Source organism: Papio anubis, unplaced genomic scaffold (assembly GCF_008728515.1).
Source record: "Papio anubis isolate 15944 unplaced genomic scaffold, Panubis1.0 scaffold1246, whole genome shotgun sequence".
NCBI classification, from domain to species: domain Eukaryota; kingdom Metazoa; phylum Chordata; class Mammalia; order Primates; family Cercopithecidae; genus Papio; species Papio anubis.
Window position 1 is genome coordinate 6140 of NW_022161188.1, and position 15030 is coordinate 21169.

Genomic DNA, 15030 nt, shown 5'->3' on the forward strand with positions numbered 1-15030 from the left:
GAATCTCTCTTTGTTGCCCAGGCTGGAGTGCAGTGGCACAATCTCAGCTCACTGCAACCTCTACCTTCCGGGTTCAAGTGATTCTCCTGTCTCAGCCTCCCAAGTAGCTGGGACTACAGGCATACACCACCATGCCCGGCTAATTTTTGTATTTTTAGTAGAAACAGGGCTTCGCCATGTTGGCCAGGCTAGTCTCAAATTCGTGACTTCAGGTGATCTTCCCATCTCGCCTCCCAAAGTGCTGAGATTACAGGGGTGAGTCCGCACCCACCCCACCCATTTTACAGATAAGTAAAACTGAGGCTCCGGGGAAGAACTGTAATTGGAAAAGGAGGGAGCAAGAACTCAGGGGTCTCCTGGCTCCTAGACTGAGCCTCTCTCCTGCACCTCCAAAACCTGCTGGGACACACTTTAGCTGGAGCTGTGTTCACTTTATGTCCAGCTTCGTATCTCCTCCTTGCCTTCCTCCCTGTTCTCAGCTCTGTTAGCAGGCCTAATGCTGCAGCCATTCCCACCTGGGCTCATCTCAGGGGCCTGGATGGTTTTCTCGCCCTCCCCGTGGGGGGAGGATGTCCCACTGGACCCAGAAGCCAATCATGTACCCACTGTCCCTTGCCAGTCCCGCTGCCGGCGACGGAGATGGCATCGCTGCTGTCGCTGCAGGAGGAGAACCAGCTGCTGCAGCAGGAGCTGTCCCGTGTGGAGGACCTGCTGGCCCAGAGCCGTGCCGAGCGCAATGAACTCGTCATTAAGTACAGCACGGTCAGCGAGAGGGTGAATGCCGCCTAGGTGGTGGGCTAGGCCAGGGCTCCCCCGGTTTGAGGGCATGGAGGCATCTAGACCAGGCCCACACACGGGGCAAAAGATGGGCCCTGGTGTCAGGTTGGCCTGGGCTTGGATTGAGGCTCTGCCACCTTGAGTGGCGTTGAACAAATCACTACATTCTTCAAGCCTGTTTTCTGTAGTGGGGATTGTAATGGGACGTGGAGTTGTGTGAATAATAGGAAATAATAGAATAAAGTGCCTGGCATACGGGCATTTTGTTCCCATCTGTCCCAGGCCTGTTAGGGGTGCGGGACACAGAGAACGAGATCCCTAGAGATTCCTGCCCCTTGAGCTTTTAGGCATCTCCCTGTGCTACCATTGCCATGGGCCTTGGGGCTGAGGCAGTGGCTGGATGCTGGCTGGAGGCTGGTGTGGCCACCCGCGGTGTTCTGCAGGCCATCTGGGGCAGCCACAAGACCTGCCGCCACTGCCTATTGGAATGGGTTCCAGGCAGGGAAGGAAGGAGAAGCAGGCCTGTCTTCACGTCCAGGCAGGTTTCACATCACCCATGCTGCAGGCTTGTGGGGGTCCCATGGCCTGGGGCGGGAGCTGGGTGTGAGCCGGTGCCAGGGGTGCGTGATGCTGTTGATGCACTGTCTGCTTTGGGCCTCCAGGTGGCCGGGAGGTGACCCTGGAAAGTTGGTGGTGGCTGAAGATTGGTAAGGGAGTTGCAAGTGGGACCGAGTGTATGTGTGCAGATGGGAGGCATGCAGGTGGCAATAACATATTAATAGTAGCTACTGTTTATTGAGTGCCTAGTATGTGCCAGGCATGTGCTGAGTGTTTCACATTTAATACACCAAGTTCGGGACCATTATGATGCCCATTTAACAAAGGAGAAAACTGAAGCTCAGGGATGGGAAGCACCGTGCTGGGGGCACACAGCCAGTTAAGGCTAGACACCAGGTCTTCCAGCTCGCAGCCCTGGGGCTCTGTTTGGTTTCTAGACTAACCCAGTCTAGAACCAAAGTTCTGAAGTTTTGTTTCCTACGTACGGGAAGAGACTCTGGGCTAAGGATTTCAGGGCACAGCTGGCCCCCGCAAAGTTGGAAGGGACCCAGAGAGGCAGCGGCTGGCCCAGGGTCCCCTGTGTGGTAGTGGCAGAGCTGGGGTTGGCATGGGAACCCTGAGCTGGGCTTGTCCAGGCTGGAGCCCGCACTGGGAGGAGGGTGTGTGTTCCTGTGTGTGACTGTGGGCCGTGTCCGTGTCCTGGGATTTGCCTAGCTGGACAAACCCCCGACGAGTTGGGACTTGTGAGGGAGGTGGGTAGGCAGCCCGCAGTGGCCCCTAGCATCAGGACAGTGGAGAGCTAGTTTTCCCAGGGTCTGCAGCGGGTGTGTAGGGCATGCTGGCCCTAGTCTTGCATTGTCAGTGGTGATGGGGCCCTGAGCCAGCCCTCTCTTTCCTTTTGGCCCATGCATGGCACAGTGCCACACCCCCAGGGCCTGCCTCTTAAATGCCACCTTCTGAAGCTAGCCCTGCCCCCAGTTGGCAGGGAAGGGAAGAGGTGGGAGGTGACAGGTTCCTCCTCTGCTGGGACATAGCAGCTGGGGCTGGGACTGCAGCACAGGGGGTCTGGGTTAGTGTGGAAGGCTCCCTCCTGTGGCTAGGGGGGCCCCAAATGGCACGCAGAGGGCGCCCGCTGCTTCAGTTGTCCTCTATCCACCATGGTTTGAATGAGGCCCCACCTGGAGGCAGAGGTGGAATAGGAATGACTGCAAAGGCCTTTCCTGGAGGGTGGGTCCCAGAGAACTTCAGAGCCTGGAGATCACCTTATCACAGATAGGGAAAGTAAGTCCTGGAGAGGGGGCATGATAGGCCCAAGGTCAGTGGTGGTGCTGGGATGAGACCCTTGGTCCAGGGCTCTGCAGTTGGGCAACATTCTCTTTCCCTGCCACCCCCTTGTCTCCATGGCCACAGGTGGCAAGTGCCTGCCCCTGCGGCCCTCACTGGCATGGTGGGCTGGGTTGGGGGGCAGTCAGCAAGATTGTTCTGATCTTTCCAACCCTGCATGGGGAGTGGAGGGAGGGTCAGGTCTTTATCCTGTTGACTGCATGTCCTGCAGGGAAACTGAGGCACTCCCAGAGGCCACCTCCCAGCCAAGAGAGAGGATCTCAGGGCCCCGATGGGGGTCCCTCCTTCTTGCTGTCCCTGAGAAGCAGGTGTAGGCGTAGCTGGGAATGGAAAGGAGGGAGTGGCCACGCCTCCCTTAGCTCAGAGGACAGACCCCTGGGCTCCCTTGTGTCCATAGCAACCTGGAAAGACTAAATTGAATGGCGGTCTGAGGGCAGTGGTTGCTAGGGGAGACAGTCAACTTCTTTCATCTCTGGCTTAGTGGCAGCCTCCTTCTCTTTTGAATTACAAGTAAAATTGAAAGGCTGTTTTGTGCGGGGTGAAGTTTGTGGAAAGGGGTGAGGTGTGGCCGACAGGGTCCTGGCCTTGGCGGGAGGAGAATCCGGCAACAGCCTGAACCCCTCTGTGTCCCAGAGGCAAACAGCACTTGCTTCACACAGATATGCAGTGTGTACACGACACAGGCCACACTGGGCCCCACACAGAGACACACAGATGCACAAAACATGCCACAAACAACATAGTGAGACCCTAAAACCAGGCTGCGCCTACACTTGCTTCTCAGGGACAGAAACACTCCAATTCACAGAATATGCACATTGTAACCCACAGCCACAGCCAGATGCTGCACAACCCCACACAGGCACAGAACAGTCACCCCACCACCGCGGACCCATAACACCCACATGCAGATGACACAGCACGCTGTCTCCCACCTCATGGTTGCACACGGACAGAGAAAGCATACAGTTCAACATAGCCACCAATCAGCCCACAAAGGCATACCCAGATGCACAAAGTGTGTATCACACATACCAGGGAGCCCAGGCACACTCCCCAGACCCACGCACGTGCGGTTGTACACTTGCCTCGCCGACAACACAGACATATGCCCTGATACACACAGCCAGACCCAACACCTGCACCACAACATAGACCTTCAGCCAGATGCCGCCTTACCCGTTCACGGGAAGGCTCAGAGGCACCAAACCGTCGACATGAACTCAGCACTCACACACAAACACACACAGGGTCCTGCCTGGAGACAAATGACAAAATAACACCCTGTTCGCACCTAGTGAGGGCCACCAACATCAGTGCACAGCATGTGTGGCTGCCCCAGGCCAGCGCCACCACACACGGATGCGGACACCGCTCACCAATGACCTCAGTGGGCTTGGCGCAGACACTTGGCAGGCCTGCAGTGGCCGTCCAGGAGAAACCCCCTACTTCCAACTCCCCTGAGCACCCTTGGACTGTGTTCCTCCAGACTCAGGGGCTCAGGCAATCTGCCAGCCTCAGCCTCCCAAAGTGCTGGGATTATAGGCATGAGCCACTGCACCAGGCCAAAATTCCTGATTTTAATCCACTAGAATATTCAGCTTTGCTACCAAGGACCTCACAGCCTCTAGTGATGAAGAGACGTAGATCCCCAAAATTCTAGACTAAGGAAGCGAGTGGTCAGTGATATGTACATGGGACAGAGGGAATGTCCTGGAGGCTCAGAAGGATGGGAGGGGTGGGGAGGTCAGAAAAACCGCTTTGTGGAGATGGAATTTGCTCAGAGCCTCAAGGAATGGGTAGGGTTGAAGCAGAGCAGCAGGCACTCCAAGCAGAAGCAAGGCATGAGCAAAGGCAGGGAGGTGCGAGCCCATGGCAGCCAGGGGGGTTGAACGAAGGGCTGGTACAAGGAAAGGAGAGCCTGCCTCAGCGGGGGAGCTTGGGCCTGCTTGATCTTTGAACAGGGGCATCTGATCGGTGTGAGCAGTCAGCTCAACAGCAGTGTCGGGAGGCTGTAGAGAGAGCCCCAAGGCAGGGGGCCAAGGTGTTTCATTTAGTGCATTAGAAACCTTTTAGTTAGTAATCTTTTCTTTATTTTTTCTTTTCTTTATGGCTCACTACAGCCTCGGCCTCCTGGTCTCAAGCAGTCCTCCTACCTCAGGTCCTGTGCGATTCGGAACACAGGTGCATGCCACCAGGCTTGCTGATTTTTTTATTTCTTGTAGAGTCGAGGTGTCACTTTGTTGCCCAGGCTGGTCTTGAACTCCTGAGCCTAAGTGATCCTCCTTCCTTGGCCTTCCAAAGTGCTGGGATTATAGGCGTGAGCAACCACACCTGGTTTAATAATCTTTTCTTAATATCATCAAATAGCCAGTGTCTAGATTTTCCATATGTCTCATAAATGTCACAGTAGGCCAGGTGCAGTGGCTCAGGCCTGTAATCCCAGTAGTTTGGGAGGCCGAGGCGGGCAGATCACCTGAGGTCAGGAGTTAGAGACCAGCCTGGCCAACGTGGTGAACCCACACCTCTACTAAAAATAAAAAAATTATCCAGGTGTGGTGACACACGCCTGTAATCCCAGCTACTGGGGAGGCTGAGGCACCAGACTCACTTGAACCCAGGAGGCAGAGGCTTCAGTGAGCCGAGATCACACCACTGCACTCCAGCCTGGGTGACAGAGAGAAACTGTCTCAAGAACAGGAAAAAAAAAGTCACAGATAGTCTTACTTTAGTTTTTTCTTTACAATTTGTTTGAATCCAGATCCATAGACATTCACAAAATGTGACTGGTGGCTTTGTCTTTTCTTTTCTTTTTTTTTTTTTTGAGACTGAGTCTCACTCTGTTGCCCAGGCTGGAGTGTAGTGGCCGGATCTCAGCTCACTGCAAGCTCCACCTCCTGGGTTTACACCGTTCTCCTGCCTCAGCCTCCCGAGTAGCTGGGACTACAGGCGCCCGCCACCTCGCCCGGCTAGTTTTTTGTATTTTTTAGTAGAAACGGGGTTTCACCAGGTTAGCCAGGATGGTCTCGATCTCGTGACCTCATGATCCGCCCATCTTGGCCTCCCAAAGTGCTGGGATTACAGGCTTGAGCCACCGCGCCTGGCCAACTTTTGTATTTTCAGTAGAGATGGGGACTTCACCATGTTGGCCAGGCTGGTCTTGACCTCAGATGATCCACCTATCTTGGTCTGCCAAAGAGCTGGGATTACAGGCCCGAACCGCTGTGCCCAGCCCCTGCTTTGTGTTTTAAGTTCCTTTTAACTTATTTGTTCAGGAAACTGGGCCAATTGTCCTTGGAGATTCTCATGGCCTGGATTTTGTTGGTTGCATCCTTATGGTGTCAATTAACATGTTTCTTTATCCCATGTATTTCCTGTAAATTGGATGTTGGATCTAAAGCTAGGTCAGATTCAGGTTCTTCTGCTTGCTTTTATTTTATATTAATTAATTAATTAATTAATCAAGACTCCATAAGTAGAATGTATTCTTCCATCGGGATGTCCCTATGCCTGTTGTCTCTCTTTTCAAGATCCAACCCACTCATCAGAGGCTGCAAAACTGTGAGCTTCTCATTTAGTCACTCCTTTTATATTAATTAGAATTCTGGAATGAGGCAGTGTCCCTCCTTAGTATTGGATAACCAGGGGTACAGTTCATTCAGGAAAGGAAAGGATTTAACCTGTATTATGGACTTAAAATACATTTTTTTTTTTTTTGAGACAGTGTCTCTCTGTTGCCCAGGCTGAAGTGCAGTGGCACAATCACAACTCACGTTAGGCTTGACCTTCCAGGGTGAAGTGATCCTCCCACTTTAGCCTCCCAAGTAGCTGGGACTATAAGTGTGCACCACTATGACCAGCTAATTTTTTTTTTTTTTTTTTGAGACGGAGTCTGGCTCTGTTGCCCGGGCTGGAGTGCAGTGGCCGGATCTCAGCTCACTGCAAGCTCCGCCTCCCGGGTTTACGCCATTCTCCTGCCTCAGCCTCCCGAGTAGCTGGGATTACAGGCGCCTGCCACCTCACCCGGCTAGTTTTTTTTTTGTATTTTTTAGTAGAGACGGGGTTTCACCGTGTTAGCCAGGATGGTCTCGATCTCCTGACCTTGTGATCCACCCGTCTCGGCCTCCCAAAGTGCTGGGATTACAGGCTTGAGCCACCGCGCCCGCCCCTTTTTTTTTTTTTTTTAGAGACAGGGTCTTGCTGTGTTGCCCAGGCTGGTCTCAAACTCCTGGACTCAAGCAATCCACCTGCCTTGGCCTCCTAAAGTGCTGGAATTACAGAAATGGGCCTGCAAAAATACATTTTTAAGGCCAGGCTCGGTGGCTCATGCCTGTAATTCCAGCCTTTGGGAGGCTGAGGCAGGTAGATCATCTGAGGTCAGGAGTTCAAGACCAACTTGGCCAACATGGTGAAACCCCGTCTCTACTAAAAAATACAAAAATTAGCTGGGTGTGGTGACATACGTCTGTAATTCCAGGTACTCGGGAGGCTGAGGCAGGAGAATCGCTTGAACCAGGGAGGCGGAGGTTGCAGTGAGCCGAGATTGTAGCACTGTACTCCAGCCTGGGCAACAGAGTGAGACTCCGTCTCAAAAAAACAAAAACAAAATTTTTAAGTAGCCTTGAAAATTTTTGTATTTTACTTTTGATTAAGTCACATGTTCACAAGGTTCACATTTCAAAAGGGTACACAGTAAAACGGCTCCCTTTCACGTCTGACCCTAGATATTCCCCTTCCCTCCTTGTAGGCAAGCAGCATTATCAGCTTCTTTTTCTTTTTATATGTACAATTTTTTTTCTTTTTTCGGCCACCAAGTTTCTATGAGAAGCATTATCAGTTTCTTCTTTTTTTTTTTTTTTTCAAAATGCAGTCTCCCTCTGTCTCCCAGGCTGGAGTGCAGTGGCACGATCTTGGCTCACTGCAACCCTCTGCCTCCCCGGTTCAGGCAATTCTCCCACCTCCACCTCCCAAGTAGCTGGGATTACAGGCATGAGCTACCACACCCAGCTAATTTTTGTATTTTTAGTAGAGGCGGGGTTTCGCCGTGTTGGCCAGGCTGGTCTCGAACTCCTGACCTCAGGTGATCCTCCCGCCTTGGCCTCCCAAAGTGCTGGGATTACAGGTGTGAGCCACCGCTCCTGGCCTATCAGTTTCTTAAGTGACCTTCCAGGGTTATCTTACATAATCAAATAAAGCAGATCACACACACACACACACAGACACATGCACACTTTTTTGTATATATGCCTGGTAAAATTTCATCTTCACAGTTCTCGAAGATGCTTTCCTCACATATTAGTTATAATTGGGAGGTGACTCTGTGTCAGACCAGTAAGAACTTCTCCACTGGTTTTCTTGACCACAGAGTGTTCCACTGAATAGATGTACCATCATGTACTTAGTAACAGTCCCCTTTTGATAGACATTCAGGTTGTCACCAGGATTTTTTACACGAGCAATGCTGCAGTGAACCCCCTTGTGCACAAGCCATCTTCTCTGTGCTGGAGTATATCTTTGGATACGTTCTTAGGGGAGCTGGTGGGAAGGTCCTGTGCATGCATAGTTCTCGGAGCTTTCCCCCAGTGCTCTCCATTGTGGTTGTACTCACCTTCCCACCAGCTGTGTAGGGGAGCGCCTGTTATCCCAAAGCCCCTCCTTGTGTATTATGTGACCCTTGTTTTTCCCCCTAGTCTGATAGTGGACAAATGGCATCCCAGTGTAGGGTTTGTGTGTGTGTGTGTTTTTTTTTTTTCTTTCTCTTTTGTTTTTGAGATGGAGTCTCACTATGTTTCCCATGCTGGCCTCAAACTCCTGGGCTCAAGCAATCCTGCCTCAGCTTCCCACATAGCTGAAACTGCAGGTGCATGCCACAGCACCCAGCCTAGTATAGTTTTATTTTTATTTTTATTTTATTTATTTATTTTTTGAGATGCAGTCTCGCTGTGTCGCCCAGGCTGGAATGCAGCCCAGCGTCATGATCTCGGCTTACTGCAGTCTCCATGTCCTGGGTTCAAGCAATTCTCCTGCCTCAGCCTCCCAAGTAGCTGGGACTACAGGAGTGTGCCACCATGCCTGGCTAATTTTTTGTATTTTTAGTAGAGACGAGGTTTCACCATGATGGCCAGGCTGGTCTTGAACTCCTGACATCAGGTGATCTGCCTGCCTCAGCCTCCTAAAGTGCTGAGATTACAGGTGTGAGCCACCACGCCTGGCCCCAGCATAGTTTTAATTTGTATTTGGGAGTGAGCCCCATCCCATCGCCAGCCTATGCTCTCTCCCCAAGGGACCTGCTGCAGCTGGGAGGGGAGCTGGCCCAGACATTATGAGCTGTCCAGGAGGCAGGCCTGGGACTGATCACGGACCTGCGGCTGGCAGAGAGCCGGACCGAGGCAGCCCTGGAGAAGCAGGCCCAGCTAGAGGAGCAGCTGCAGGACAAGATGCTCCACGAGAAGGACCTGGCCCAGCAGCAGATGCAAAGCGACCTGGATGAGGCTGACCTCAGTGCCAGGTGGGTACCTGGTGGGTGCTGCACAAGGCAGGCGTCCCTGCAGAAGGTAAAACTGGAGGGTTGGGGAGAAGGGAGCATCTGTTCACTAGGCACAGGGCCTTTCTCTGTGAGCTCAGCCAGTCTTCCCAGGCACCCCACTGAGGTTCCGAAGGCACTTGCCCAGTGTATATCATAAACAGCTTAGCCTCTGATGACAGAACTTGTGGCCGGGTGTGGTGGCTCACACCTGTAATTCCAGCACTTTGGGAGGCCAAGGTAGGGGGATTACCTGAGGTCAGGAGCTCAAGACCAGCCTGCCCAACAGGCGAAACCCTGTCTCTACTAAAATACAAAAACTAGCCAGGTGTGGTGGTGCGTGTCTATAATCCCAGCTATGAGGGAGGCTGAGACAGGAGAATCGCTTGAACCCAGGATATGGAGGTTGCAGTGAGTGAAGATCACATCACTGTATTCCAGCCTGGATGACAGAGCAAAACTCCGTCTGAAAAAAATAAAACAAAAAAACTTGTGCCCCTTACTTCTGCCACCTGGACATGTCCTCAAGTGCTTTCCCATGAGATAAAGCTGGTGGGAACCTCATTCCTGTTTCACAGATGAGAAGCGTGAGGTCTGGAGAGGAGCCGGGACTTGCCTAAGGTCACACAGCCAGGGAGGTGGATGTTAGGGTCCCTGCCTCGGGTTTGGAGAAGCATGGTGGACACAGAGCTAGTGGATTTGAGAGGTAGGGGTGGTCCCCTATTCACCTCTGTTGCTTCCCCAACTCCAGAGTGACAGAGCTGGGCCTGACAGTGGAGCGTCTTCAGAAGCAGAATCTGGAGAAGGATCAGGTCAACAAGGACCTCACTGAGAAGCTTGAGGCCCTGGTGAGCTGTAGCTTCCCCTGAGATGTGGCAGGGTGGGATGGGGTACCGGCCAGATCCATGGACGCAGGCTTAGGGCTGGGCTGCCTGGGCCACCCCCAGCATCCCACTCACACTCAGGTTCAGGTCTCACAGGTGTGCAGTCTTCGTGGTAAGCACACTCACCTCCTCCATCCCATTTCTTCCCCCCAGCAGCCCTGTAGCATAATCCTCATGACACAGATGGGGAAACTGAGGCCCAAGAGGGGAAATGCTTGTCCAGTCTCAGAGCCAGTAAGCGGGAGAGTGGGGACTTGAACTCCCATTTGCGCTCTCCAGGTCCAGATGCTGCCTCTGGCAACCCAGCTACTCCCCCTCCCCCACCAGTGGGACACTCACTACCCCAGGGTACAGCCTGGTTTGGTCACCCCTCTGTGTGGGGCCTGGCCTGGGTTCTAGGTTCGGCTCTCCTCCAATTGTCTGTGTGACATGGGGCAGGACACAGCTCTTCTCTGGGCTTGGTCTGTTCAGTGAGGGCCTCAGGCCTGCTGCCCCTCGGGCCAGGTGGCTGGCCTATGGACATGGCTTCAGAAGCCACCTGGTCAGTGGTGAGCCAGGGAGGGAAGGGAAAGGGAGGTTTGAGATAAGACAGAACCTGGACCACTCTTTGTCTCCCTAACTGCACTCCAGGAATCCCTGCGGCTACAGGAGCAGGCGGCCCTGGAGACAGAGGACGGAGAGGGGCTACAGCAGACCCTAACGGACCTGGCACAGGTGCGAGCCCAGAGAGCCGGGAAGATAGGGCCCTGCCAGGCAGTCCTGGGCTCCCCCGCCACGCCTTTTGGTGGCCTGGGACTGAACTGCAAATGGGTGGGGGCCTGGAGCCCAGGCTGTAGCTGCTCAGCACCCCTGCTAGCTCACCCGGCCCCTGCCCTGGGGAACCCCCAGTGTCAGAGGGGAGGCACGGCCCTTCCGGAGCCCACCTGTGAGCAACGCCAAATGATGTCTTCGCAATAAATCGGAGGCCTCAGCGGCGAGCTGAGGACTGAGCTAGTGGAGGAGGTGAAATCAGGAAGGCTTGTTGTAGGAGGGAGCATTTGGAATGAGGCAGCCCCCAGCCTCGCCTGGGCAGCTTTACCAGCTAACCCCGCGGTTCCTAACTCTGTGGACACCTTCTGCCTCCCTCCCCTACCCTCAGGCCATCCTGTGCTATGTTGAGAGCGGCGTCCAGCTGAGCGTCTCCAAGTGTCTCCGAGCCGAGAGCCTGCGGTGGGGGGCTCTCGGGCCAGTGGACCCCGTCCCCACCGCGGCGCTCCTAGCCAGGCCGAGGTCGTTCGCCCCGCCGAGGCCCCTCTCCCCGGCCTGCTCAGACTCCTCCAAGCTCGCCCTGATCCACTCCGCCCTGCACAAGTGCCAGCCGCAGGTCTAGGTAGGAAGGGGCTTGAGGGTTCTGGGCGCAGCCAGAGGCCCGGGGGCTGGAGGGGGGCGGGGCTCGCGCCCTCCCGGTTGGGGCGGGAGCGGGGGTGGGGGCGGGTCAGGGGCCAGGGTCAGGGGGAGGAGTCTGAGCGCCGCAGGGTGCAGCCAGAGCCCTGAGAAAGTGTCTGAGGGTGTCATGACCCCGAAGGAGGTGGCCGAGAGCTCTGCGGTGAAGCCGAGCCCAGAAGTGGGGGTGCTTGAGCAGCTGGTGGAGGGAGGAGACTGCTGCAGTGTTAGGGTCATGGTAGAGAGGGAGACATGTCCCTGGTTATACAGAGCCAGGATTCTGGGAAAAGTTCTAGCAAGGGGAATCAGAGCCTAGGATGAGAGGAGCTCGGGAACTAGGCGCAGAGCCAGGGCAAGGAGGGGTCTGAGAGTGGAACCAGGATGCAAAGGGGAGGGGCCTGGGAGCCCTGGGGGTGGGGTCAGAACCCAGGAGACGAAGGTGCCTGGGGCTTTGTCTCGCATCCGGGGGAGTTTGACAGGAATTGTCCGGGACCCCACGGAGGTGAGGGCTCAAAGGGTGGTGAGGGCACATAGTAGGGGAGTGGAAGCTTGGCTCTCAGGCCTAGGCTCCTATCCTGTCCCAGGCCAGGTCCAGGCCCTGGACCCCGCCTAGCGTAGGCTAGTGTGTATCCCTGGAACCAGAAGAGAGTAGGTGGGCTCTGGAGGCCTCCCAGGACCCCCGTAGACTCTGTGATGCCCACGCCTCAGAACATGGGTGGGCGCTATGAGGCAAGCCAGGACCTGCTGGGCACCCTGCGGAAGCAGCTTAGCGACAGCGAGAGTGAGCGGCGGGCCCTAGAGGAACAACTGCTGCGCCTGCGGGAAAAGACCAACTGCGCCATGCAGGCCCAGGAGGACGCCCAGCGCGAGGTGCAGCGGCTGCGGAGTGCCAACGAGCTCCTGAGCAGGTGCCAAGGAAGTCTGAGCTGGGGGGTGCTGAAGAATAAATCAGCGTCTGGGCATAACACCAGTTGAGCCTTATGCATGTGGTCTGCACTAATATGGTCGCCCTGAGCTGCATGTGCCTATTAACATTTTATTTATTATTTTATTATTTACTAATGAGATGGAGTCTCGTTCTGTCGCCCAGACTGGAGTGCAGTGGTGCGATCTTGGCTCACTGTAAGCTCCGCCTCCCGGGTTCACCTATTACCCTGCCTTAGCCTCCCGAGTAGCTGGGACTACAGGCGCCCGCCAGCACGCCCGGCTAATTTTTTTTTTTTTTTTGAGACGGAGTTTCACTCTGTCGCCCAGGCTGGAGTGCAGTGGCATGATACCGGCTCATTGCATTCTCTGCCTCCCTTGTTGAAGCAGTTCTCACCTCAGCCTCCCGAGGAGCTGGGATTACAGGTGCCCATCACCACGCCCAGCTATTTTTTTTTTTTGTATATTTAGTAGAGAGGGGGTTTCACCATCTTGGCCAGGCTGATCTTGAACTCCTGACCTCGTGATCCACCCGCCTCCATCTCCCAAAGTGCTGGGATTACAGGCATGAGCCACCGCGCCTGGCCAACATTTATTTTTTATTATTCAGTTTTGTTTTGTTGTGTTTTGCTTTGTTTTGAGTCACGCTCGTGCTCTGTTTCCCAGGCTGGGGCACAATGGCTCCATCACAGCTCACTGTTGCCTGGAACTCCCAGACTCAAGTGATCCTCCCACCTCTACCTCCCAACTGTCCCTAGTTGGGGGCCAGGGCCTGGGCCTGGCCTGGGGAAGGATATGGGACCCATGCCTGAGAGTTAAGTTTCCACTCCCTTCCTCTGTGCCCTCATCACCCTCTGAGCTCTCACCTCCCCAGGTCCTGGGCAACTCTGATCTCAGCCCTGAGGATGCTAGACAAGCCCCCAACATTTCTAAATTTTTTGTAGAGATGTGGGGATCTCACTTTGTTGCCCACACTGGTCTTGAACTCTTGGCTTCAAACACTCCTTCCTCCTCAGCCTCCCAAACTGCTGGGATTACAGGCGTAAGCCACTGTGTCTGGCTCTTTTAAAATTTAATTAAAAATTTTAAAAAGTGAAAATTCAGACTGGGTGTGGTGGCTCACACCCAGCTGACTGACCAACATGGTGAAACCTGTTTCTACTAAAAATACAAAAATTAACCAGGCATGGTGGCATGCTCCTGTAATCCCAGCTACTTGGGAGGCTGAGGTGGGAGAATCACTTGAACCCCAGAGGCGGAAGTTGCAATGAGCCAGGATCGTGTCACTGCACTTCAGGTTGGGAGATGAGGAAGACTCCGTCTCAAAAAAAAAAAAGGCTGGTTGCGGTGGCTCACACCTGTAATCCCAGCACTTGGGGAGGCCGAGGTGGGCGGATCACGAGATCAGGAGATCGAGACCATCCTGGCTAACATGGTGAAACCCCGTCTCTACCAAAAATACAAAAACAAAATAAGCTGGGCATGGTGGCGGCCACCTGTAGTCCCAGCTACTGGGAGGCTGAGATGGGACAATGGTGTGAACCTGGGAGGCAAAGCTTGCAGTGAGCTGAGATCACACCACTGTACTCCAGCCTGGGTGACAGATTGAGACTCCATCTGAAAAAAAAAAAAAAGAAAAAAGAAGAAGAAAATTCAGTTTTTTAGTTGCCCTAGCCACATTTCAAGCACTCATCAACCATACGTGGCCATAGAACATTCTGTCATCTCGGAGAGTTCTATTGACAGCACTATTCTGGACTGTATTTCTTGGAGTTTTAAAATTTTATTTTATTTTTATTTTTTATTTTTTTTATTTTAGAGGTGGGGTCTTGCTGTGTTGCTCAGGATGGTCTCAAACTTCTGGCCTCAAGCAATTACACTGCCTCAGCCTCCCCAAATGCTGATATTACAGGCAAAAGCCACCATGCCTAGCCTTGAAGATTTTTTTTTCTTTTAATTTGAGACAGGGTCCTGTTCTGTCACCCAGGCTGGAGTGCAGTGGTGCAATCTCACTTCACTGCAACCTCCACCTCCTAGGCTTAAGTGATCCTCCCACCTCAGCCTCCTGAGTAGCTGGGACTACAGGCACACACCACCATGCCTGGCTAACTCTAACTCTTGAGCTCAAATGATCCACGCATATCAGCCTCCCAAAATACTGGGATTATAGGTGTGAGCCATCACGCCAGGCACCTTGAAGATTTTTAAGATAAGAAATTATCCACTTCTTTTTTTTTCCCCCCATTCTTATTGCCCATCTCATGATCTTGGCTCAATGCAACCTCCACCTCCCAGGTTCAAGTGATTCTCTTGCCTCAGCCTCCCTGGTAGCTGGGATTGCAGATGCCTGGCACCATGCCAGGCTAATTTTAATATTTTTAGTAGAGATGGGGTTCCACCATGTTGGCTAGGCTGGTGTCGAACTCCTGACCTCAGGTGATTCACCCACCTTGGTATCCCAAAGTGCTGGATTACAGGCATGAGCCACTGTTCTTGGCACCTTGAAGATTTTTAAGACAATAAATTATCCACTTAGCTGCCAGGTTGTTTTGGATATTTTGTTGTTTGGTTTTTCTCTTCATAAATGTAACGATCTTA

At 53.5% G+C, this 15030-nt stretch overlaps 1 protein-coding gene across 1 annotated transcript; it reads left to right on the forward strand.

Annotated features, from left to right (window-relative positions):
- The first annotated feature begins 8830 nt into the window (after window positions 1-8830).
- On the forward strand, window positions 8831-12329 carry LOC101006561 (rootletin-like). Its single transcript, XM_031661285.1, has 5 exons — window positions 8831-9187; window positions 9954-10050; window positions 10717-10800; window positions 11225-11455; window positions 12217-12329. The coding sequence occupies exons 1-4, from the start codon at window positions 9117-9119 to the stop codon at window positions 11453-11455; spliced, it is 483 nt and encodes a 160-aa protein (XP_031517145.1). The 5' UTR covers window positions 8831-9116; the 3' UTR covers window positions 12217-12329.
- The last annotated feature ends 2701 nt before the right edge of the window (window positions 12330-15030 follow it).